Here is a 27,581-nt window from a genome sequence, read left to right as displayed (position 1 = left end):
ACAAAGAACCAAATTTCTTAAAAGACAAAATAACGAAAATGTTGAGACATGGTACTTTTCAGATGAGCAAGTTCTCTTTGCTTGTTTTACGCCACACATAGAGCCACTAACAGTTTTGCAAACAGAAATACTATAAGAATATATTCAATATTAAAAATTCTAAATCTTCATGATCATGATTCTAGATCTTCATAAAAGTAGCACTGATTTAAGAACTAAACCGAAAAATATCTCAAGATGAGGATCAATTTCAAATTCTTTTATCGAGTTTTTTCTGGACATAAATGATTTATAATGATCGCAACAAAAGAAACTAAAAAAACTCTACTTTCAAATTAAAATACTTAGTACTTAAAACGGTATAATTTATTGAAATTTTGGTTTCATGATGAAATAAATTTGGCGTGGGATGGCACATAATAACATATTCCATAGGACCCTTTAGATAACACTTGACCTTTTAAAATGACAATTTACAGTTTAAACTTTTTTCAAACGTTCTTTAAAATGTATTTCTCTGATTATAATATTAACAACTTCATCTACACTAACTTCAACATTTATTGTGGTACATTCATCCCCTAAAGGTGCTTCTAAACAAGAAAATTGCGAATCAATTAATGTTGGAGACATAAATAAATGCTGCCTTAATACGACTCTTTGCTTTATCAGTTCTTTGCTACCGGCAAGGTGAAAAAATTTAACATTTTCGGATGTTTTCAGTATATCGCGATAATCTTTTTTCAGAGCTGAACAGGCGAGTACAATCGTAGTTTTTTCCAATATTTTCCTATCAAATTAAAGTTTAAAAAAGTATAGAAAGATTCCAAAAAAAGATCAAACAAACATCCAACAACATAAAAAATTAATGATATAATAACTACTAATATAAACATTTGTAATAATTAATTTGAATAAAATTAAAGATTGCAAGTAAAACGAGCAAGAAATCGCCACGATGTTCAGCAAATGTGATGGCAATAGCTATTTTTTTAAGTGACAAAAGTCAATGACCACTTTCGCTTCCAGTTAAAGTGTTTATATGTATCTTAATTGCTCTTGAGAAATTAGTTTCGTCATATTAAGTTTTAAAGGTTCTTAAGAAAACTGTTGCATCTAAATGACGGTCTATAAAATTAGTCCTAAACTTTGGTAAAAAAAAGTTCAGTTGAATTAAATGCTCTTTCAGCCTCAACACAAGACAAGTAATCAAAAGAGCCAAATTATAAGATCTTTTGACTATTTATCCATCTAGTGTTGAGGCTGAAAAAGCATTTAGACAACAAGATCTTTTTTCCTTCTATGAGCAATTGTTTTAACTAGAGCGTAAGATCCTTTGCTAAATAATTTCCATGAACATCAAGTTCTTAAATCTTAATTTTTAGTTACACTAATTATAATAACACCCTCTTTGAGTGTTATTAGTGTAACTTCCCTTAATCCAAGTTAGTGTAAACTCCTTAAAAACAAATCCCAAAAATCATTTCAGAACCTTAGAAAAGTGGTAAGACTTTTTGTTAAATTTTCTATCACTTTAGGTTCATCAGCTAAAACAAACTGCTTTTTTAATTTTAACAAATTTTTGAACCATGACCAACATAAAATCAATGTTGAAATTCATTTCAACGAGTTTTTTTAATTACTTGTCCAAATTTATTATTAGCATATTTTAAACAGTCAGTTTTTGAATTATTAGAACATTTTGAATATTCATCTAAATCAACACTAAATTTGAACCTATTTTTGTTTTTAATTCAAGTATCTTACTTTTGTTTTTTCAGCTATTTTCTTGTAGTAATTTTACATAAGATTCATGACATCTGTTGAGTATTTGGGAGAAGTTAGCTTTTTTCTCGAAGAAATTCATGAATTTGATCAGATTTCGTTATACTTATTATAAAGAATGCATCTACAGCTGCAAGACTAGCAAAGTTTCCACTCAATTTTTTTTTATCATAGAACCCAAATTTGATTAAATGGAATATTTATTTGGTAGCTCACCTCTGCATTCTTTTCGCAAAATAATATTATGAACATTTTGTAAATGTCTTTTGAATCCAACTTATTATTGTCTTTGCATAATAATAATTTAGAAAATTGTCTAGACCTTGCCTCATCTTTTTTCTGAAGATCAAATGGCTCCAAGGCATTTTAGCATTATTTTTGTTCTTTGAAAGTTGTTGCAAAAAGATACGATCAATATTAGAAAAAGTTAATAGAAATAATCACTTGTATATTATTAGCTTTTATTTTTCCTAAAAAATTTTTCGTTGGATGAAAATGCATATCAAAAAGAAAGAAAAAAAAAGATGTTCATCAAGTGTAATCACACAAAATGACTTAAGTTGTTTAATGGTTTTATCTAATAACAATTGCGAACGTTACATTTTATCGAATTGTAAACTTAAACTTTGAATTGCATAAATATGCCGAATATATTTCAAAAACATTAGTTCATATAGTAAAGCGCATAATAAAATTTACCGTAATAAAATTTAGATGGTAGAAACGCCGAAAAGAAAATTTAAAAACGTCGAAAAAATTTAAATATAAAGACGAGTTTCACAAAAAGCTCCTTGAAATAAGACATGCAAACATTTTTAATTATTTAATTTATTTGCAAAAAATTAAAAAGAAAGACAGCTATCCGAAACAAAAAACGAATATATCGCAGTAAACTGAGCCTTAGAGAGCAAAAGCAAAGACAAGTGGTAAACTCGAATAAAAGCCACTCATATTCGATGAGTCTTATTTTAGCGAAAGCTAAAACAAAGGCAACGACAGTTTTAACTCGAGCAACGTCTATGTGATGCGAGAGGTGTATAACACTATTATTCACCAGCAAAGCGGCCTTGTCATCAATCACAACTACATAAATTAAGAAAATAATTCCTTTCAATAGAGTTTATGATTCTGATGGTGAATATCTATTTTGACATAATATTCAATAAGAACTGGAAGATTTAAAAGTATTGAATGAATGATTTTACCAGACATAACTGAGAGCAATAGGCTTATAAAAAAATATTTTCAAATAACTAAAAAATTTTTATTTTTATTTTTATTGAAGACGTTCACATGACGCAATTATTTTCCTTATAACTTAACACACCTTTTCTTTGGATCTTCAATTTGCAACATTCAATATATATATAGTATACATTAATAATAACATACATTAGCAAAAATACATGATTACATAACTACATAAATTAGCAAAAAGAAAACTTAAATATCAAAAAACTTTAACTTTATCAATTAAACAAGTTAGCTTTCAGAAGAAAACACTTTGCTTTAGTTTAATGTTCAATTTAAAACTTACTTGATTATGATGTCACGAAGAACATTTAACCATATAACTCGATCCTAGAAGACATGACTTATATATACATACTATGTATAACAAAATTATATATACATACTATGTATAACAAATACTGTGTAAGATTTAAATAAACTTAGGAGTAACATAATTTTGCGGTAATTAAGCTTTTGCCTTTGATATTAAATAATTTAGGCAAGTAAAACATCTTTCACAAATTATTTAAGTACATTTTCCAAAACATTTTTTTCGCCAGGTACATTATATTGGAATATGAAAAAGGAGAGCCTTTCTTAAAAGTACTTAGCTAACTGCTTGCATAACCTCAGTTTTACATTTATTTAATAACAAAATCATATAAAAATTTCTTACAGAAGAAAAGTGTTTGCCAATATGTATATATACATGCAATTCTGTGAATAAGTTTTAGCCCATTTATTAAAACTCGTGTTTTTTTAACAGATTTTGAATAATAGCTTCCAATTATTTTTGTATTTAAAATAATGTCTAACTTCAAACAATACTAAACACTATTTTAACAGACAAAAGCAATATTTATCAAAATTTTACATAGATTTTTGAATTTAGATATCTAACGTGTTTATTTTCATTGTATGCTGATCTTAACCCAATTCGTAACCTCATTTGTTTTCAGCTCAAAGATATTTTAAAGATACTGTGTGTTTAATATTATTTTTTTTTTTAAGAGCGAAACTTCTAATTTACAATTTTTTTTTTTTCTTTTTTTCTTTTTTATTATTATTTTTATTGTTATTTAAGTAATAAAATGGGTAAAATTTAAAAAAGGTGTCTCTGCGAAATCGGAAAAAAACCTCCAGTGAACTAGACCAAGACATTCAGGCTGCGACTGGGACAAGTGTTTCCTCATCTTTGCATTTGACATTTGCTGGGTTAAGAGGGTGTTTTGCAATTCGAAAGCCTTTACTACGTCGTGGCAATAAAGAAAAAAGACTTAAATATGTAAAACAGCATAATAATTGGACGCAAGGAATGTTAAACCGTGTACTATACACAGATGAATCAAAATTTGAATTGTTCGGTAGCAGAAGACAACAGTATGTAAGAAGAAGGGTAGGAGAGGCTTATTGCCCTGATTGTCTACATCCAACAATTAAGCTTGGGGGAGGTTCTGTTTTAGTTTGGGGTTGTATTTCATCATCTGGAGTAGGTGATTTAATCAGAATTGATGGCAAACTGACAGGAGAACAGTATAAAGAAATTTTTAGACACCATGCAATACCATCTGGAATGAGACTAATTGGTAATAATTTCATTCTACAGCAAGACAATAATCCCAAACATTATTCCCGAGTGGCCAAAAAATATTTGCAGGACATGTGTGAGGAGGGAGTTCTCGAAGTAATGAACCGGCCTTCTCAAAGTCCAGATTTGAACATTATTGAACATGTTTGGGATATCTGGAAAAAAAAAGGCTGAATATAACCCCAAAAATGTCGAAGAATGTTTCAAATATTAAAAAGAGAGTGGGACAATATTCCACAAAATTTCATTACAAATTTATATGAATCAATTCCCAGGAGATTCGCTTATGTGATCAACACAAAAGGCGGACATATGACGTATTAATTGTTCTTTCCTTTTGTATCATATTTTATCAAATTATTTCTGGACATTTTTGTTTATAATATATGTGTCTAAAAACCTGACTTTTTTTTACTTCATAAGTCCTTTATATTTTTACGATAAAATCAAAAATAATTATAAACTTATGGTGGGCTAAAACTTATTCACAGTACTGTATATATATAAACCTATGTTAAAAAACACTGATTTATGGGGGTTGTGGAAATGGTTTAGTATACTTGGCATCTGAACTTATGGTTCTAAAAACCACAGAAACTTGTGTAACATGAATATTTATTAAATTATTAAATTCAATTATTATTTCATTAATATTTTTTCATAAATCCTATCAATTCTTCACCAGGTAAGTTCTTTTTTTTGCACAACTTTTTTTGCAGTGTCTTTTTTGAGGTAAACTTGCTTAAGATAAATTACTTGACTTTATTTGATATTTAATATTTCCTGAATTTGTGAAATTTTTCAAATGATATCTTTGAGGATTATGAATTAACATTTAGGGGGGACCATCGTAGAAAATTTTATAACAATCATTAGACAAACATTAATATACCTTATCAGTCAAAGGTACTCCATCACGCATTTTATTTACTGATTCTTTAGTATGATAGTCATCTGCATCAATGAATTCAACATTCAACTATAATAATAAATATGAGTCCCAAATGTAACTAAAATCATATGTAAAAGTAATTTCCATTCATTCCCATATTAGTACCATATTTCAAGATACCTTGGTTAAAATTTACTATTTTCTAACCTTTTACTTACACTCTTCCCACAAATGTTCAATTTGTCATGTAAACTAGAAAACATCATTCTCTTTCTGATCAAGGTAATTTGCTGCTTTCTTTGCATTAAGTTACAAAACTGCTGAATTTAGTTACTTCTATCAAAATATTTTTTTAGACATGTTAAAATATTGCAAAGTTGCAATATTTTAACATGTATAATTATAGTCTCTCTATATATATGCATATATAGAGAGACTATAATTATAAATACCAAAGATTTTAACCTAATAAAAACATGTAATGTGATATTCTTGTAGGATTAACTGAGGGCAGGATGCTTCATCAATTGCTGGTGATGCTTTAATAACACCTAGACTTATTTTTAAAAATGATTTCCATAAGAAATTCTAAGCTTGATGAGATGATTTGCAGAGGTTTTCTTTTTAAGCAGCAGAGTTTTTTCTTCTTAATTCTTAACAAACAACCTTAATATACTCTGTTGCTGTGCTATATTCCTTAGAAATGCTGAATTTTAATATTGTGAAAAATTCCGAGAATTTTTTTCCTTTAGCAGCTAAAATTTGTTTTATGGCTAAACCATTCTGGTGTCTATATTTACTTGTTTGAGGTAGTTGGAATCTACTCACAAATAGATTCTAGCTGCCTCATTTTGGGGTTAGAAAGTAAGATATTGAACTTAACATAGACCATGTCTTGGATTTTAAAGGGTTGGCAAAAAAATTAAAAATCATCTTTGCTAACAGAACTATTTTGAAAAAAGCATTTATAATAATAATAATATTAATAATAACAACCAAGATTGCGATAAGTTACCATAAGGTGATCTCAGCTTGCTATTAATCATTATGATGCAATCTGTTTAGGTCCAACAGGACCATTTAAGACCATTAAAAAATGGCTTGTTTGAAAATTTTCATCGCAAGTTTTAATATCTTGTTGCAGCAGTTTTCTAAACAGATTTGAAATTAAACAGGAAATTCTAATTTTTCAAATTAAAGAAATAAAAAGGGGGAAAAGGAGGGTTAAACCTTTGAATGTGGTAATATAATGAAGGTATGGTTTATGATAAATTTAAAAGATTACTAAAAATAATTAAAATCCCAATGGAGGACAATTTTAGATTGTTTTTTCTTGATGGTTAAAATTCTTTTAAGAAAGTTGGTGATTAATCAACATAAAACTAAGATTAAATTATCATTATTTAATCTTAGTTTTATGTTGATTAATCACCAATTTTCTTATTTCTAATGGTGTTTTTCATTTCCTTAATTAAATATCTCTCAAACAAAGCTAAAAGAGTTAAATATTTTGTATAGTTGCTCTATGAGTGTATACCAATATTTGCAAAGGATTTTCTCAGGAATAGCCACAAACATTATTTCTAATTTTTTGCAGACAGTGAATTAACTATGACAAATTATCAAAGAACTTTTTTCTGAAACTAAAAATGTAAATTACATTCATTATAAAACAACCAAAAAAATACCTTTTCTGAAAGAGCTTTTCCAACAGTTGTTCTAAAAGAAAAGCATTAAACTATTAGATGTATATCAGGCAAGGCCACATTGTCACAGATTTTTCAAAAAAAATAATGCCATGAATATTGTTTTTTTCATTAAAAGAAGTATTTTTTTGCTTTAAAAGGTTTTTGTAGAATTTTTCTGAACTCTGCTGATCTTGCAATTTTATTTAAAATATTATAGTAAAACCTGAACAAATACTTCCATGTAAGTTATTCCAATTTTTCATTCATTCTGCAAAATATTTACTCATAAATACAGAACACTTATTTTTTTTTTTACCATAAACCAAGTTCATAAAAGGCATATTCAGTGATTTCAAAAAAAATAGGTATACTAAGAATGTTTTAAATTCTTTTTTCAAAACATGATAAAAAATAACCATATTTGATAGACTTATATAGATTTTATTTCAATTTTTTTATGAATTTTAATTTATCAAGTGCATATAAAAAAAACATACCAGAAAATATTGTGAAAACAAAGTAGATGCATTAAGTTTTGAATTTGAAAATGAATTTCCATTCTATTTTTTCCCAAAATCAACAGTTATTCATAATTAATTACAAAAAATTTGTATAAAACTGCTAATGATGACTATCATAGTTATATTTAAGATTTTAGGAAGATTTGAAAGTTAAGTTACATTGAAATGGATCAAGAAGCAGTAAGTAAAGCAATAAAGTGGCAAATAATAGATATGAAGAATGATTCAAGGATCAGCAATAGAGAATTAATAAGCAGCTAATTTCCAATAATGAGGAATTATTTCCATCAGAAATACACTAATAACATCTAAAATAACAGGTAGCATTGAGTGTAATAAAGGTAAAAAAAAATTCAGACCATGAGAACAGTCTTATATTCTGTCAAGTGAAAGCTAATTCAAGATTCAGTTATCATGAATTCACCAAAACTTTCAAACAATACTGCAAAAATGTGTTTGTTCAACTACAGTTGGAACATTTTGCTTAAGAAATTAAAATCAAAACAAGAACTAAATACCATTTGGAGAAGAATTCCAACTGAAATATGCAACAATTTTCTTAAATTGATGTAAAAGAGATGTATAGATTGCAAAAAAGCATTTAGGGGTAAAAAACTTTAATAATGTTGTTGCACCAATTTTGATACATCACATTTTTTTAAACTGATATATTTAATTATCTTTGATAACAGTTTAAAATATAATTGTATGTTTTAGTATGACATTCTGATGCAAGATCTATTTAAGACCAATTTAAGTTTACAATTAAGTTAATAAAACAAAACTAAAGTCAGTGACAGACAAGCAACATTTATCCCCATAGTGACAGCAAAAAGTCTATGTTTTGATATCAATTCCTCAGCATTTAATAATAATAAAATTACATTTTAAACTTATACAAAAAAAGTGGACAATATTAAAGCAATTGTTTTCACCAAATACAGAATTAACCATTCACTGAAAAACTTATCAGGGTGGCCAGCCACTTTGTTCAAATTCCCTGACTTTTCCCTTTTCCCTGAACTCTGCCTGACTTATTATATTTTTCTCTAAGTTACTTGAACTTACTTTTTTAACAAGTACCTTTTTTTTCCAGTTTAATATCATAGATTATTACAATAAAGGAAATAACTTATAAGCTACAAGTCAGAGTTTTTCTGTAGAGAAATTATTTATATGTTAAACAATCGTATTATATGCTTCAGCCTTAAAATTTGTAATAAACTTATAACTACTAATCTAATAATAAAATATCACTAGTCTATATAGTCTTTAACTCAACTTTTTACAAAAATTTGAGTTGTTGATTGTGTTATATACCTTTTTCTACTGTATTAAAACTTAAGGTACTATACCGGGCCTGATATCAATATATATAATAGATTTGCATATTAACAACTAGGGTTCAGAAAATTTTATAGAAATCTTTAAAAGAATTATCTTAAACTTTCAAAAGAATTAACACACACACACACACACACATATAAAAATGTTATAAAATAAAGATTTTAAATATAAAAAAAATATTTTTTTTGTTTTTCAAAAATTGATTTATTTCAGATTAAAAATCATTTTTAAATTTAAGGAAGTAAAAATAATTGAAATCTATGTAATCAAAAAAATGTAAATCTGTTCATTCAATTTTGTGAGAAAGCATTTTTAATTCAACTTCAATCTCACGCATATCTTCCTGATGATGTTGATTTGGCATTGTTTTTTTAGCATTTAATTCCTTGATTTTCTGCACAGCTAATCTTTTATCAATAATTTCTTTTTCTTCTTGCAACTGTTCTTCTCTCTTTCGTTTCAATGAATCTTTGTAATGTGAATGAGACATATTTACAATTTTGATCATTGATTTGGTTATTTTAACATTGCAAACTCCACCAACATGGTGAATTCTGTCATATACCTGTTTTTGGGCAACGACAGAGCTCTCATGTAAATTTTCTACAAGAACATCTGAATTGATAGAAAACCCACTTTCAACTTGCGCATTTCCATGTGAAAAAGTGAAGACAATTTTGGATACTTCAAATAACAAACTAAAATTCTGGCTTATAAAAGGAGTTAAAAAAACATCCAACCTATCTTTATAAAAATTATAATTTGTAAACTGTAATCTGTGGATGCCTTTGGCAAGATTACATAAATCTTGATACTGTATATTGACCTTATCAGCTAATGTAACATTAATCCATTTAGATTCGTGAAGGATTGTGAATAAATCAGTCATTCTGGTTTTTCCTATGTCAGAATTAGAACAAATAGTAATGGGTTTTAAAGCGGATATAGCTCTTGTAAGTTTATATTTTAAAGGACTTCTCTCCCTCAGTTTATCAACCACTCCAATATAAAACTGGATACAGTCACTTCTTTTTCAATACATTTTTTTAAATAAAGTTCTGCATGACACATCTCATTAGTTTTTCTAGTTCTTGGTAAAGGAAAGGTGCTAACAGAGAATCTGACTGAAAAAGTCTTAAGAAAGGTTCTGCAATTAAAGCCAAATACTGAAAAAATGAAATTTTAGCAGGCATCAAAAGATCATTGAAAGCATCAGCAACAATATTTACAGCATAATTGTTTGGTAGTTTAGAGTGTTTAACATACGACTTCACATTATCGTAAATATCTACAACTCTCTAACATACAGATACATTTTCAACCCATCTTGTTGAACAAAATCTCTTAGGAAATTTATCACTTCCACAAATTGATTGATAATCTGCCCTACATGCAAGACTATCATGAAAAAGATTATAAAAACTCTTGAGTACTCCATTAACATTCCTAATCACTTTTTTATGACCTGCTTGAAATGCACCATGTACAACATGTTTCAAATTTTTTACTGAATTCATCATTGAGTATATCAAAAAACTTCCAATTCAGATTTGGTCCATCCATAGATATTTGTAGAATTTTAGCTCAGAGATTTTCATTTAGGACATTTGTAAAACCTTTGTACAAATCATAAGCAGTTGCATGGCCAAGAAACTCAGACGAAAAGTATCTTGTAGTCACTTGGTTACGCCTAACATCCCAATATCGAATACAAATATCCATTTGGCATTTTTGAACAAGATTCATAAAAACATACAACAATGTGGGTAGAGTTTTTAAAACTAGATCATGAAAATACGGGGCAAGTCCATGTGTAATGTTATAGGCCACTTTAGTTTTCCTAATAGTCAGAAAACTTATGCTGAAATAGAAGTCCAATTTTGGAACATGATCTGTATGAAAAATGTTGCTGAGTTACGTATAGTGCCCAAAGTATTTCAGAACATGTTACATCATTTTGAGCCATAAATAGAGAGAAAGGTGGTACTACTGTGCTGGAAGAAGTTGTTGAAACAATTCTCATTAGCCAACCCCATGATAGATAGAACTCATGATTGATCCAGTCATTGTCAAAATAAGTTAGTTTAGACATTATTGTTACTACTCTTTAATTATATACCTTGAAAAAATCTACACTATATAAACATACAGTTATAAAATATATTATATAGATATAATATTTAATTCATATAGAAGCACACAGTTAAATAAATTGAATACAAAAATAATTTATTTTAAAGATAAGTTTCAAACTTTAGATAATAATATATTAGCAATCATATTTACTATATTTATTAGAATTTAAGAGGGTTGTAACCACAATAACAAAAAAAATATTAAAATAAATTGAATTTTTCTTTACTTCTATTATTCACCTCCCCAAGGCCAAGAGGGCCATTTCAGTCAAGGAGGCTACTCTTTTTTTTTTTATTAGTTTTTATTTTATTTACTTTTATTGTGGTTACAATCCTCGATCAACTCTTTAACTCCAAAACATGAACCTTGACGAACAAGGCTGCTACGCGGAGAAACTCAGTTAAAACTAAATAAAAATAAGAAAGAAACTAAAATAAGAAAATAAAAAAAAGAAAATAAAAAGAAACTAAATAAAAATAATAGTTAAAAAAAATAGAATAAATAGAATTAACAGATTTCATTGAAATTTTTGTATATTTTCTAAAGTTGGTGTAAATTCATTTATACAAGTTTAAAATAAAAAATTTGAACTAAAATTTAATTTTCACTGACTTTTGGCAAAAAAAAGTGAAAATCCCTAATTTTTTCCTGATTTTTCTCTGATTTCACTGACTCAAATGCTTTTCCCTGATTGCCCTGATTGCCCTGATTTCCAGTTGGCTGGCCACCCTGCTTATGCTGAATCTCATTACATAAAAACACAAACCAATTTCAAATATTGGTTTCAAGAGAAAGATAACCTGCTGAGTAGTAAAAAGTTATCATCCACTGAAATTCAAAATTGCTTTTGTTTGTATAAAGTATAAAGAATAGAATATTGAACAAAATCTTGTAGCAATTATACACAACATTGCCAAACACAGGAAACAAGAATGGAGTATATAGGCTCTTGGAGAGAAACTTAAAGAAATATGTTTTGACTTGCTTGCTAATACCATATTTTCAAGAAAGTTACAGAAGCAGCATTTCAAGACATTTTGTTTACAGCTACATCTTACTATATTACACTGTTTACTTTTCTTTGAGGCATGCTCCTTTGAACAATGACTTCCAGTTGATCAAAAAAACTAAGTACAATAAAATGAATCAAATACCTCATATACCACAGTAAAGAAGATGTAGGGACATTTATAGTTATTGTGAGATATAAATAATGTGTAAGATTATGTATGCAATTATCCATAAACCTTTTCCCGAAAATTGTGTAGTACAACCAAAAATATAATAAAACGAGTTCAAGTATCTATCACTCACTGAATACGGAAACACAAATAATGAAAATATTCAAAAAATTTGATGTAAAAGAAATTTGGAGAATTGAAATGATAAGGTGGTATATTTATAAAAATTAATTGAAAGCATAAGAACTCCTCAAGAATCTTTTTGTTAAAAATAAATTGCCAAAAAATGATTAACTCTTGACTCGAGAACTTAAGATTCATTTTTACATGTGGTTTCTGAATATTAAAAGGATTAATTTGATTTTAGGAAAAAGTCCAATAAATACAATTTCTTCTTTAACTTTTTAACATTTAGAACATAAAGTTTATAACCTATATTTCAATATAGAAAAATGGTTGGTATAACTTAAGGTTGCTTCTTTGATTCCATAATAACTCTTTTCTTTTAGGGTTACTGGAAGAGAAAGAAGCTTGATATCAGACTTGGGTCAATTACTTTAAACAGACTTGGGTCAATTACAATTGTAATTATAATTTAATTGTAATTAAATACATTTTCATGAAGTAATTGTAACTGTTATTGTATTTTATAAGGTACAATTACAAGTAAATTTAATATAATTAATTGCAAGTTAATTACAAGTACAAGTAATTATAATTCAATTACTATTAAAAATTCAAGTAATTGTAATTGTAATATCAATTGTAATTGTAATATCATTCTCTTCCTAATTCTCTTTGAATCAGAGCTTTAATAAAAGCTCTGATTCAAAGAGAATTAGGAAGAGAAAGAGAAAGGGGCAAGATATTTCAGCACTAAATGTAGATGGTTTAATGGTCTAAAGTAGCTTTTGAAGAGTGATTTTTTTTTTCATTTTAACTCATAAGAAAAAAGGTCAGGAGTAAAAGCTTTGTTAGGCAATAACTTTTTTCCTCATTTTTTCCTCCCTTCTCAAGTTATGTTTTTTTTTTTTTTCTTCTCAAACTCTTAATGTAAACATAAAACCTTTTAAAGAGCTAGGAATAAAACAATTAGAGTAAAAGACTCAGCTGTTGGCTGTATGAAGATATTTCTTAACAAACAATATTTTTCAGAAATTTTAAATGTCTGCTAAGGAGCCAAATCAATTCAAATTTAATTTTATTTGAACTTTTAATTTCAATTTTAAGCTAATTTCAATTTTAAGATAAAAAAATATTTTTCTTTTTATTTAAATTTAATTGAATAGTTAGGCACTTATTACTGTTTAAATTGTCTTTATTGAATAAAGTATTATAGTAAGAATAAACTTTTCCTTTAAGTTTTATTATTATTATCATTAATTCATAAACAAAGAAAAAAGGTTTTTTTTGGATTGACTATAGCTACCATGTTTTTATAGGTTTTTCAACCTCTACCACCGTGTAAAATTGCACATTTGAAAAGATAATCTGAAAATTTTGGTGCAAAGTAGCACCACACAGTGACTCAAAACAACAAAAAAATTGCAATAAATCCTACACAACTTTTTGTAAATATTGTGCCCTTTTTTAAATAATATTAAATTAGATAGATTTTTTATTTAAAAGGTAACAACCATTTTTTTCACGAAACTTATATTTTACATTTTATGGTTAAAAGATGTTAAAAAATTTAATATTATTTTCAGAGAAATCTGAAAAATGAGAGATTTTTATTAAATAAAAATGGAAACTTTTTAATATAAATAAAAGACTATATTTACTTATAAGATAGTTTTAACTTTATACATTTCAATTAAATTGAAATAAATTTCAACCTGTTTTTTTTTTTGTTCAAATTAGAAGAATTTTCTAAAATAATATAGAATATAAACATACTTTTTTGTTTTAAATATCAGCTAAAAAAATGTTCCACTAAGTGTCAAGGAGATATTTTTTTTTAGTTAACTAACATTTTTACTTTTAGAATATAAAGAAATTGCTGCAGTCATCTGTGGTATAGGGAGTTGTTAAAGAAATACTAATGTGAATGAATCCATAAAAACCTTGTTTTCCTCCATTTTTACAGTAGTTTTTTATATCAAAGCAAACAAAAATGGCTGAAATCAAGGTTTTTATGGACTCATTAACATTTGTATTTCTTGAATTTGAGTTTTTTATTTATATAACTTGTTTTAATATATTAAATATAGCTTCAAGAAACATAGTTTTGTCATGCTACTTAGAAGTTTGTTAAAATGTTTATTGTTAATTTTGAATTATGATTTATTATTCAATAAGTACTACATAATTGAAATACCTTTACTTAACAACTTCAGTATTTCTTGTAATATACAAGTAATATTATTTACTCAAACATTACAGGAAACTTAATGTGACAATTGTCAAAGAAATAATAACATAAAATGTTTAACAGTGTAATGTGAAAAAATATATGTGAATAAACAGTGGATAAATTAAGATTATGGAAGGATTTTCTTAAAGAAATGAAATAAAAATGAAGAAATTAGCAAAGAGAACATAAATAAAGTAAAGGCTACTTTAGCTGCATTCATTTCAAAAGCGAAGAAAAAACTAAAACAATGAGATAAAAATTATGATTCATTTATAGAAAAAGAATATCAATGGCTTCAAGAAAATCCTGTGACCAATAAAAGTAGTAATTTTAGTTCTGGAAAACCCCATAAAAAATAGGTGGTTCCTTGAGAGCGAAGCAAAAGAGAAAAAATAAAAGAACTAGGTTTTGAACGTCATGCTCTATTTTTAGTCTCTGCAAAAAGTACATTTTTAAAAAAAAGTCAAATGTTTTATAGATCAAAAAAGTTAAAGACACTTTGGATAAAACTTTGCCTTTAAACATGGATAAACCCTAAACTTTGGATAAAATCTTTCCTTTAAAAGTCAAGAAGTTTTTATACAATATTAATAGTAGCAGCTGAAATGATGGTAATTGTACTGGACGAACAATATAAATTATCAATAGTAGCAGCTGAAACAAATGATGGGAACTATGCCAGAGGAGCATTTAAAAATCATGAAGTTTTTTCTGAAATTATCTTGATTGTTATTATAAGATTGCATAACATTCTCTTACCCATATCTTGTGGATAGATAATATAGATTATAATATACTGACACTTTAACTGCTAAACTTATAGTGAGTTTGTATGGCTGGTATGTACAAACCTCTTATTGTATACAAACTGCTACTGCATAGTACTTCCATATTACATAAACTAATTTTGTTAATTGTGGTATGTTCTGAGGATGTACTTGAGAGTTTGAATAAATAACAAATTTTAGAAAACATAAGAATTATCTAGGAAAACCATCAGCAGATGAAGTTATTAAAATGATTGTAAGATAAATAATGAAATATAAAAAATCTGAAAAAAAATAATAATTTTATGTATCAATACCCTTAAATACCATACAAATATCAAGTAAAGAAATGTACCAAGTATTAGCTTGAAAATTCTAAAATTTTAATTAAAATTATTTTTTACGCGTGCAGCCAAACTTTAAGCGCGCGTTACGCGTATGCACGCATTCCTAAAAATCCCTAAAGACCCAAAAAACAATTATTTTCACATATAATGTGTTTATTTTCAATTTTCATCAAATTTTAATGAGTTTTTTCTGTTTTTTGATCATCCTGAGTCTCTGTGCACCGGTTGACAGTGTAAAATTGCTTTTAAAAAATTATAACATTTAATGTGTTAAATTTTAAAAAATCTTTTACTCACTTCCCACAACCTGAAACTCCCATTAGAATAATTACTAGTGGAGAAGTCATTCTTCCATTCTCAAAATATTGAGTTGGAAGGAAAATATTTTGGTACTTGCGAAATTCCAAATGTATCTTATTAGAATGGTGCTGAATACACACATCCCGAATTCCAATGATGTAACGTTACGGCTACCTGAAATCGAGGCGAACCATGACAAAAATTTTAGATATGAAAAAACATTATTCTTTCAATATTTAAAAAAATATGTCAACTGTAACTTTAAATGATATTTTAAATACTGAAGAAGCTATTCCTCTTGTTTTGTCAGAAGACTTATCTGAAAGTGATTGTTTAGAAGAAAGTAATGTTTTTATACCGTATAAAGTCACAAAGATAAATCAAAAGTATCTTTTACATAACAAATGGGGCAAAAGCTTGAAAGAAATGTCCTTGTTTACCATAAAGGAATTTCAAAATTATCGTAAATTAAGTGGTAAATCAAAAGTACTGTCAATTAAAAAAACACTTTTAAGAGGTAGGAAATTCCAAGATGAGCGTTATATTTCATCAGACACAATATTTACATATTCTGCAAAAAATGTATTTCAAGCTAAAGGATTGTGTAAAGCGAGTATGAAAAAGGAAAAAAGGGAAGTTATTGTACACCTATCAAACATTTTGTCCCATGTTGTGTATGCTTACTGTTCTTGTCCAGCAGGATTGAGTGGATATTGTAACCATGTAATGGCTTTGTTGTTAGAATTAACTGATTACTCTATGAAATTTCTTAAAAAAGTCCCAACTGAAATTTCTTGTACAAGTAAACAACGACAATGGGGCATACCTTGTTAAAAAAATATAAGTAAAGTTCCTGTAATGAGCTCAACTGTTAAGAGAGAAAATAATAAGTGTGGTATATACTCTACATTGTATGACCCAAGACTTTTTTTTAATGAACATCACATGAACTTAAGTGTTAAAGTTGCAAAAAAAACTTATTGAAGTTGACTACAAAATTGGGTTTTTCCCATGTTGTGCCACCCATTCACACTTGCAAATATGTAAATACAAGATTTGGTCAATTTCCAACAGGCTCACCTCTTAGTATGCATTTGCAATTTGTTGAACCTTATTTTGAAATAATATCAAATATACAAAAGTTTGCTAAAGATGAATCTGCTATTCAAGAACCAGAAATTGAATTTGAGTATTTACCCTTAAAAGAAATAAATGATGACTTTAATGACATCATTCCAAATTGTACATTTTCTTTTGAAAAGAAACACTATTTAGAAAAATTAAAGTTACACATTTAGAGCCAAAAGATATTGAAAAAACAACAGTTTTACAAAATTTGTCAGATAAATGGCTTGCAATACGAAGAAACAAAATTACTTCTAGCAATGCTCACAAAGTATATATTAAAACCAAAAACCTTGACAGTCTAATATCCATCTTTACACAAAAATATAATTTATTTGATTCTGAACTTTTTGAAAAAGCTGTACAACATGGTAAAGAGTTTGAACCTATTGATAGAGATATTTATAAAGACATTATGAAACACAAACTTAATCATTCTATAAAATGCAGAGAAACAGGGATTGTTATACAACCTAATTTACCATGGCTTGCAGCGTCACCTGATGGTATGTTAATTAATGGAGAGTTGAATAATGAAATTGGGTTAATAGAAATAAAATGTCCTTGGTCAAAGAGAAACTATACACCCAAAGAATTAGTACTCGACAAAACTTTTTATGTGAAAATAAAAAGTGACAAACCAGTCTTGCAAAAAAAGCATGAAAATGGATTTTATACTCAAATACAAATGGCTCTTAGTATATCACAAGTAATATTTTGTGATTTCATTGTTTATACATTCAAAGGATGCATTATTATTCGAATTCCTTTTGATATAATGTACTTAAAAGATGTTTTAAATAAAATAAACTTATTTTTTATCAAATATCTTTTACCTGCTATTGTTGAACTTGAGACTAATGAAGTTGAACAATAAATTATATGACAAACAAAATATTATTATTTAAAAACGGTTTTTTTATTACATTATTAAAAAGTAAATTCTTTTAGTTTAAAAAAATATTGTTTTTTCTGTATCTTTTATTAATGGTGATTGAAAGTTTTCAAGGAGACAAATAATAGTTCAAATTTGATTTACTGAACCATGCAAAGATAGAGATATTTCATTACGAATTATTTTATATCGCTTTATTCTTTGAATAGCATGCTCTATATGTATTCTTACAGATGCAATAGTTTGGCTTTCTTTAACCTCATCTTACATCCATATTTTTTATATTCTTTTTTAAAGTAATGAAAAAGATTTACAACAATAAACAAACATAAAAAACATCATGTTCCAAAATATTTTTGTGGCAAATAAAAACAAAAAAATTTTAAATGTTTTATTTGAAAATTAATAGTTTGTCATGGTTAGCCGTAACATTACATCATTGGAATTCGGGATGTGTCTATTAAAAAATTTTTTGTTTTAAATAAGTTGCGCAACCATTTGCTTTATGAAATCGAGACAACTTCGCTGAGACATAGCTTTCTCCACTAATCTCAAAATATAACTGCATAGCGTATACGGAAAATTTTTTGAAGCCAGTTTTGGTCTTCCAAGATGGTGGCGGATTAAGGAATGGTGATATGAAAATTAAGAAACTGATGATAATGATAATCAAGTTTTATATTTTAAGCTCAAATATTGATAAATATATAATTTTCTAATAAGAATCTAGTTGTTTTTTTTTGTTTAACATAAGATTTTTTTTATAAAAATAACGGAATATAACATATTTACATAAATTTCAAATTTATAAATATTTTTTTATTTAACAAAACATATTCTTACAATAAGTTATTCTATATTAACTTTCTGTTTTTCGTTTTTTAGAATAAATATAGTAAAATAAAAATTCTCAGTAAAACTAAGTACAAATTTAAATTTTAATTTGCTTAAATTTAGTTTGTTTAATAATAGTGAAGAAAAAGTGTTTGGTTGCTTGTGCAGAAATCTCAAGTTTCAAATAGTTAGCATTTGTTATATAATTAATGTACCTTTTAGTTCTTAGCTACCCAATGCTGTGTGCTAGAAGGTTAATAACACAACAGAATGGTAGGCAGCTGATTTTATTTTTAAGATAAAATGTTTTTTAGGCATTAGATAGGCACTAAAAAATTATAAATGCTGCATAAACTATTAGCTGAGCGCTGTGATTACACACAACTCAGAGGTTCATATCATATCATAAAAATATTTTTGATTGGTTTTTAAATAGCATAAGATTTCTTAATTGCTTCCTAAGCTTTTTTTCAGTTATTTTGGCAGTTTGTTTTTACCCAGGTGATAAAGATTTAATTTTGCATAGTTTTCTGAAAGAAGTGTAATCAGTGCAAATAAATGTTTAACAGTTATAGTTGAGTCAAACATATGAGAAGTTTGTTCATTAAAATTTTTTAGTAATCAACTGATCTCAAAACAGCACTAGAAATGGCATTTTGATTCCTATTTCATTTGGAAGGTGGCCATTTATTGAGGCAAGCAACATTTAGAAACATCTTTCAGTTTCTTGGCATATAATAACAACACTTTTGGTTGGTTTAATTAAACCTCCTCTGTTTTTGAATTTTAAAAAACTGGTTTGTTTGAAATGATAAGAAAGTACTAATGCATTCTGACATTTAATGCAGATAGTTTATTGTAAATTTATGTATCATACATTTTTTGATAAGATACATAATGTTGATGATGTTTGATAACATACAAAATATATGTTATCAAAAAGTTCCCTTAATGAGTCGTTTTTAATAACAAGTCAAAAATAATTGACTCAATCATTGAGAGCTGGAATATTACAAAGAATAATATATAAGTAAAATAATATTTTGTATTTAAAATTCTTGTTAAATACTATATCCATTCATTACATTTGTGTATTAAATAATCCTAGAAGGAACCCCTGAGTTTTGTGTACTTACAGCACTCAGCTAATAGCATGCAGCATGTACATATCTGGTATCTTGCTACAAAGACTGAAAATATAAAAATTTTCAAAATTATAAGTAGACACCACTGCCGCTTACCATGCAATTATGTTATCAACCTTCTAGCTCACTGAATTGGGTAACTAAGAACTAAAAGGTACATATATTATGCATAAATATTATTTTATCATAAATTGCGCTTAAAAAGTATATCGAATATTTTGTACCTTAATATATATAAATAATTTCTTTGTCTGATTTTTTTAGAAATTTTATTTCTTTAAAATTTTTAAAACTTTATTTCATAGCCTAGTTTTTCTTTCAAAACTGTTTAACTATTTTCTTTCATATTTCTGTAAAAAGCCTTGAAAAATGTACATCGGTCACCGCTAAGAGCTCCGATCGCCGCCATTTTGGGAGGTAAATTTTGGCTTCAAATTTTTTTGAAAAAGACAATTGAATACGCTATCTAGTTATATTTTAAGATCAGTGGCTTTCTCTTTGGCAAAATTTTGAATGTGTAGCTTGCTCCTTATATACTGAGTAAATAACTCTTATTTTACACTCTAAAAAAAAAGTCCGTTGTATACAACGAATTGGGTAACAGATCAATCCGTGGCTATTGCACCAACGGCTTTTCCGTTAAGTTAACGGATTAAAGTTTTAACGGATTGAAGTCCGTTGATATTTTTCCGATAAAACAATCCTTTTAAATAAAGGAGTTATTACGTCAATGCATCAAATTATCCGCTGTTTTTATTCAGTTAAAATAACGTTATTGTAGGGAATAATCATTTAAAATCATTCCATTATAATTAAAGATGAATTAAGCCACATAGTATTGTAATTTGATAATAAAATAATCCTTACATTTTTTTAATATATGGATTATTTTATTATGATATTCTTAATACACATTGGTTCTTACCATTTTAAATGTAATAATTACCACCCATCTGATACAAGCAGTACTAATTATGCAAAACTAACATGGTTGGGAGAAATATAGTGTTCAATTTGTTAACAAGCTTCAAAAACTCTTTAACTGGACATTGAAAACTAATCAAATATTTGTAATAATGTAATTCAGTACACAAACTTTTAATTACAATCAAAATAGTCTTTAAATATATTTTTAATAGTCATTATATTTGAGGTTATAACACATCTGTATAAAACACACACACATATACACAATAGATGTTTAAACTAAACCAATTGTTAACAAATTAGGTTTTAGGTTTTAACGCTGCTGTTCTTAGTACATGTTTCACGCTTCAATTCCAGCAACGTGTTGTCAATTCCTTAAGGTAAATATAACATAAAATACAATAAAGAAAATATGGAACCTAAATTATATAAATAGTATGAAATGAAAATAAAATTTTACAAAGTACGATTAAGAAATATTGCTATTGTTTATTCCTGATTTATAAATTGATAATAGAAATTTTTTTATTTTATTTATTTCTGATACCATTTTCTAAAGATAAAGTTCAATGCAACAACTAAATAATATCTTTAATAAAAATGTGTAACAAAAGATAATCTTATTTGATAACTGAAAGGTTCTATAATTTCCACATACTTCAAAACCTGTCAGGAACAAAATAAAAAAAGGTCTCCAACTTAAATAACAATAAATTAAAACAAAAATAAATAAGCTCACCAAAAGAGATGCAAATAGCAATATCAGAATTTAAATTTGATACGACATCTCTCGTGTCTAAGTAGTAAATTCTAAACGAATATAAACAAGGCATACATAAACTTAGTTGTACCTAACCTAAGTAAATATCCCCATCAAAAGAAATGCAAATCAAAATCTAATTCTTAATTTTACAACTTAAACTTACAGCGTGATATTGCATACCATGTATCTAAAATAGCAAATTATAAGGATATAAACAAGCCATATAAAGATAATTGTGTAACTAACCAATTAGTTTATACTAAAACTGTGTAACTACAAAAAAGCTGGCTAATTAAACTTATTGCAATAAACCTTTTATCTACGATGTAAATGTGATTTAAAGATCCTGTAAACAAAAAATATTGTTAACAACTCATTTTTTACAATATTTGTCTGATGTAACTGACAAATTTATTTTTTTAAAAACACACAACGATTAACAGATAACTTTAATACTTGAACATGATTAAACCATTGTAAGCTGATGTCCATCTAAGTCCTTAACTTGCTTAAACTACATATTAAAGCTAAAAACATATAAGATAATAATACAAATATTAAAAATTATAACACATCTATATATTTTTTTATAGTTAAATGATTATAGAAAAAACAATTCAAAACTTTATCATTTTTTATGTAAAGTACTTCAATATGATGACAAATAAAACTCTAACAAACAAGATTTTAAAAATAATATATGAAAAGAATATCTTTTTATTTTTTAGTTTAAAATATATATATATATATATATATATATATATATATATATATATATATATATATATATATATATATATATATATATATATATATATATATATATATATTTCGTGTTAAGGGTGTTACAAAAAACACAGGTCATTGCAAATAGTAATTCACTAATAAAATGCAATGACCTAAATAATATAAAGAAAGGACAAGAAAAAAATATAAGAAATAAACTAGTCACATGGTAAAAGTAGAACTTTACAAAAATTTACAAAACAGACTTTTAAAAGAGTTAAAATATAGGTCAAATAGTTATTGTAATGTGTTCACATATACATACATATATACACATATACACAAATAAGAAATTATAAAATGTACATAAACATAAAGAAAAAAGTTATAGAGGTAAAGAATAAAGTTAAGCGTAACTTTTTAGGTAAAAATGGTGGAGCGACTTTAAGAACAGATTCTTGGATCTAAGGATAAAATCTGTTGTATGGAAGGGTGTGTCAAGAAAGGATACACTGATATGTAATGAAATTTATTTCATGTTTAGTTGTCTGTTTTACACACACACACACACACACACACACACACACACACACACACACACACACACACACACACACACACACACACACACACACACACACACACACACACACACACACACACACACATACATACATACATACAAACACACACACACACTAACACACACATACACACACATATATATATACATACATAGATAAACTTGAACAAAATAAAATGAAACTAACTAGTGGCAGTTGAACTTGCAGCTTGATCTCATCAGGAATTATTGTTGAATGCTGGGTTTCATAATGTTTTCTAAACTTTATGAAACTAATGAAAACTCTATTGCATTTATCAAAAGTGCATTTGACTTCTGAACATCTCGAAGTCAATTCATGTAAATTTCGAAAAAAAGATATGTAATGATAAAAAATATAATCTACAGAGGAAGCACTTCATAATTTCTTTCGGAACCCATTTTAAAAAAAAAATTTTTTTTTTCAACGGATTTTATTATTTCATCCGTTGAATTTTATGGAATTTAAGTAATTTGTTAACTTCACTAATAAATTTTGTTGTTTTTGGAAACGAATTACTTCGTTAATTTAACGGAGACACGCAATCCGTTACTTTTTCTAACGGATTGTTTTTATAGTGTAACTATTTTTTGAGGTTGCTGAATCCAAATATGTAGAGAAAATAACACAAACAAATTTTTTTGACAATCATTTCTTGATTTTAAAAAGGCTAAGACATTTTCTTACCATCGGTTACACTTTCACTAATTCCTGGAGTTGCCTAACTTTCATGGGGTTGGATTTTTTACAGATAAAAGAAGAGGTGTACACCACCTTAACATAAAAGATGGTTTTGGTAATTGGAATCATTATAAAGGTATGCTATTTTGAACTTTAGACTGAAAATGCCATTTTTTGGGCCCATATTCTCCATTATGGATATTTTAGTGGTACCTTTTCCTGAATAATTCAAGTTATACTCGAAGACATCAGCTGAAAACTGGTATCTGACCATTTTTGAGGGTAGCGAATCGAAAGATAAAAAGAAAATAAAACAATTCAAAGTTGCAGAATGTTACAAGTTTAAAAATAGATTTTGTTTTTATCAAGATAATTTTAGTTGTCTGAATAGTTATGTAAAGTCAGTTATGATATATTAGGCCTAAAAATTATTTCAGCTTTTATAATTCTGCTGCGACAATTATAAAAATAATTGTAAATATGTGTTGGTTTTTATGGCATTTTTGAGGGATATTGTCTGGTGTAAAAGGAGAAGAAAATTTGTAAAAATAGATTTTTGCTGCAAGAGAATATTGTTGTCATCTCATCAATGTGTTGAGAGAAAACTGCAATTTTAGATTAAATAGTTACTGAAAAACTACATTTTTAGATTAAATAATTACTGAGTCTTATTTGTATGTTCATTATCTTCATAATGGCAAACAGTCAACAGTGTTCGATTAAAATTCATTTAGGAAGTGAATGTCATCTGATAACGTACACACCCTTGCTTGGAATTGAATGCTTTGAAGACCTTCTTGATGATGATAGATAGATATTAATGTGGAGGGCTGGGCTATCAATAATCAATGTCAAATCAACAACTTGTCTCCATTATAAACGTGTTCACAAAGTTACACATTGTTGCAATCCATTTAATGTTCAAAAAAAAGCTTATAATTATTTAAATTAGTCATACTTGTTAACAATTACTAATGACACTTGTTAACAATTACAATTTTTAACATACTTATAACTATTTAAATCAATGATACGTGTTACACTTAATGACAATTTAAAAGAGATCTTATTTGATGACACAGTCCTACGAACGATTTTTAGCGCTCTCCAAAGGACTATTTTACCCTTCATAACAAAAAGTTACGTTAAAAAAATTATTATTATCTCTTATATTATATTAAAATAATTATTATCTCTTTAAAAATTATTACACTTTTAGAAAACTTTTGATAGAGATTTTCAATTTTGTGAATTGAAAATCTCTATCAAAAGTTTTCAATTTTTATAAAAGTTTTCCAAATTTTTTTTCAAAACAACCCAAATCTGTAAAGATTAATTTTCCTCAGACTGGCCCTCCAAACGTTTTAGCGTTCAGTTATCTTATCTAAATTTTTTAAGTCAATTATCTTGGTCAATATAACAAACATTTGATTTTTTTCACAGTTATCTTGATGTGTACGCTATCAATCCATATAAGTGGCGTTCTTGGGTCAGCTAGGTTGGCATTATCGTGATCCACGCCAACCGTGTGATTTATAACTTTATTCAGTGAACAGTTTTTATGTTTGTCTCGTTATTTATTCCGGGACATTTTTTGCCTCGTTACGCTTTTCCTGATTCATTTCGAGAAAGCGATTCCGAGACACAGACCCTTAATGTCAATTAACAAGCACTCAATATTACCGCAATATGTAGGTACGTGCGTATCTGCGATTTACGGCACCGATTTTAAAGTTAAAATCTGTGACCATTTTTTCACCGCGTGCTCGAGGTAGGTGTCGTAAGGATGGATTTTTCTCGTCTTTTTTTTAGAATTTTATATTGACTAATATTTTAAAAGTAGAGTGTTGTAAGTTTACTGCAATTTGTTTTTTTTTTGCAGTTACTAACGTTTTTAGTGATTTCATTGCTATTGAAAACTTCATTCCTGTTCTGGAAGTGAGTTGACATTGAAGGGGTGATGGGTTTTTTTTCTAACTTTTGAATCAATTTTTTATATCTATTTTCTATGTACCTGCCAAATTTTATTAAAAAATAATGACACGCTCATATTATATTTTTGCACGCAGTAAAGGTACCAAATATTCTGCTGTTGGAGAGGTTGGGGGTAGGATTCAAGATTATTAACATTTTGTATATTTGACTTTTTTATTCATTAAAAAATTGTTTTTTTAGAAAAATGAAACTTTATTTAAAATATTGGTGATTTTTTTAAAGTATTCAAAACATAATTTACACACAAAAACACAAAAAAAACCATATTCTGTTATTAGTTGAATAAAAATATAATCGAGGCAAAGTAATGCGTTAAAAACTAAACAATGAAGTTCTATTATAAAACCACCGTAAGCCGAACGCTAATTTTTTAAGTTGGTTGCAGTTTTCTTAAGCATTCCTTATAATGAATTTTTGTCACTTAAATGGGCATAACTTTTAGTAGAATCATTAGTTTTTTATGAAATTTTCACCATCGTTATACTGATTGAAAGCTCTTTACAATGATGTAAAATAATTAAATAGCTGAATAGTTTAAAAATTTTGCACACATACCTACAATTAGGGTTAGGAGTATTGTAATTGTAAAAATTAAATACAATTACACATTACAATACAATATTATTTTTGCTATTTTTTTTTTATTTACGGATTTGCAATATATTGCAAATTTTATTTTTTGCATATTTAGATTTCGCATCACCTATCTTGTTATGTATTTCTAAGCTCTAAATGGCCGCAAAATATTGCCTGTCTGATGATAGCCTTACTATTATGAAAAATAACATTCATAAATTATTTTATTCAGCCCTTTTAATTTTTCCTCTTGATTTTAGTACTGCAAAGGAACTTAAAATATATATGAAAATTAACTTTAGTAACACAAACAGTTAAACATAATAATTCTTCTTAAAAAAAAATGTTAATGTCTTGAAAAGTTGAAGAACCAACATAAAAAAATTAATGATGACGAAACGAAGAGCCAAAAGGAGATTTTTCTTGATGCGTTTGAGGCCTGAAAATAAAAAAAAATGTTAACCGTACTATTTTTAATCTTTTCTTTTTTTTAATCTATTCTTCATATTTCTTTTTTTTTTAATCTATTCTTCATATTTATTATTTTTCCAAGTATCTCATACTTTTTCTTACAAAGATTTTAGTTGCTAAAAGTTATACTGGAATGAGTTGTGTTTATAAGATTTTGGGTATAAGAATAAGACTATTAGATGTTTAAATATTTCCAACGAATAAATACCTGCACTTTAAAGTTGTCTTTGTTTGAATTCAGGGTGATGCGTAATCATCATTATCATCAAAACTCTGACTTGAACCACTGGAGACCTGATTAAGCTGATCTTCATCATCTTCTGAATCAATTTCTTCAAATTGGCTATGAGATGCATTGCGCTTAACTGGAGTTGAGGTTCTGCTCGAGGAGGCAGCAGACATGGAACTGTTCATTGAAGAGTCTAAATCTCCAGAGATGGCTGCTCTTTGATGCTGATCAGACTTAGATAGACCTTCAGGTTGACCTGAATAAAATTATTTCAGCATTTTTACTCTTCTTGATACTTTGTATCAAAATATGATTTTTAAAATATGATAGGATATTTCCTAACAGTTTTAGTCAGTTAAATTAAAAATTTGCATTTTGACAGTTTTATAATTTCTTTAAAAATTTGAATTAAATTTTTTTAATCTAAATTTTTCAAATTAAAGTAAAATCAAAAATCAAAATGAAAGAATT

At 27.1% G+C, this 27,581-nt stretch overlaps 1 protein-coding gene and 2 long non-coding RNA genes across 24 annotated transcripts; 1 reads left to right on the top strand and 2 right to left on the bottom strand.

Annotated features, from left to right (window-relative positions):
• Positions 1 to 479: 479 nt before the first annotated feature.
• Positions 480 to 18,727, bottom strand: LOC145187376 (gluconokinase-like). Of its 3 annotated transcripts, none has more exons than XM_090093332.1 (6): positions 18,623 to 18,727; positions 16,139 to 16,275; positions 7,187 to 7,217; positions 5,499 to 5,585; positions 3,323 to 3,366; positions 480 to 790 (listed from the first exon to the last, which is right to left on the bottom strand). In XM_090093332.1, the coding sequence occupies exons 2-6, from the start codon at positions 16,186 to 16,188 to the stop codon at positions 481 to 483; spliced, it is 522 nt and encodes a 173-aa protein (XP_089949458.1). In that variant the 5' UTR covers positions 16,189 to 16,275; positions 18,623 to 18,727; the 3' UTR covers position 480. The 3 variants fall into 3 exon arrangements, with proteins under 3 accessions (XP_089949458.1, XP_089949464.1, XP_089949468.1); XM_090093338.1 differs by lacking the exon at positions 18,623 to 18,727 and adding an exon at positions 5,706 to 6,649 and having other exon boundaries at positions 16,139 to 16,257; XM_090093342.1 differs by lacking the exon at positions 480 to 790 and adding an exon at positions 1,768 to 2,868.
• On the top strand, positions 18,671 to 27,268 carry LOC149893063 (uncharacterized). 15 transcript variants are annotated; one of them, XR_016454247.1, is made up of 6 exons: positions 18,685 to 19,182; positions 20,501 to 20,557; positions 21,371 to 21,447; positions 22,981 to 23,075; positions 23,910 to 23,975; positions 25,283 to 26,036. It is a non-coding gene; the product is annotated as an uncharacterized LOC149893063 (long non-coding RNA). The 15 variants fall into 15 exon arrangements; XR_016454233.1 differs by having other exon boundaries at positions 22,981 to 23,975; XR_016454234.1 differs by lacking the exon at positions 25,283 to 26,036 and adding an exon at positions 24,047 to 24,404 and having other exon boundaries at positions 22,981 to 23,975.
• LOC149893064 (uncharacterized) lies at positions 21,206 to 23,458 on the bottom strand. Of its 6 annotated transcripts, XR_016454215.1 has the most exons (6): positions 23,327 to 23,417; positions 22,287 to 22,357; positions 22,143 to 22,176; positions 21,994 to 22,017; positions 21,807 to 21,877; positions 21,206 to 21,441 (listed from the first exon to the last, which is right to left on the bottom strand). It is a non-coding gene; the product is annotated as an uncharacterized LOC149893064 (long non-coding RNA). The 6 variants fall into 6 exon arrangements; XR_016454210.1 differs by having other exon boundaries at positions 21,994 to 22,176; XR_016454216.1 differs by lacking the exon at positions 23,327 to 23,417 and having other exon boundaries at positions 22,287 to 22,456.
• Positions 27,269 to 27,581: the final 313 nt, after the last annotated feature.

The sequence above is a fragment of the Hydra viridissima genome, unplaced genomic scaffold, assembly GCF_058129835.1.
Source record: "Hydra viridissima isolate aposymbiotic clone 2 unplaced genomic scaffold, HvirCarnegie_v1 scaffold_1, whole genome shotgun sequence".
Lineage (NCBI taxonomy): Eukaryota > Metazoa > Cnidaria > Hydrozoa > Anthoathecata > Hydridae > Hydra > Hydra viridissima.
Note: the sequence above shows the minus strand (reverse complement) of the source record. Positions and strands in the feature narration are given on the sequence as shown.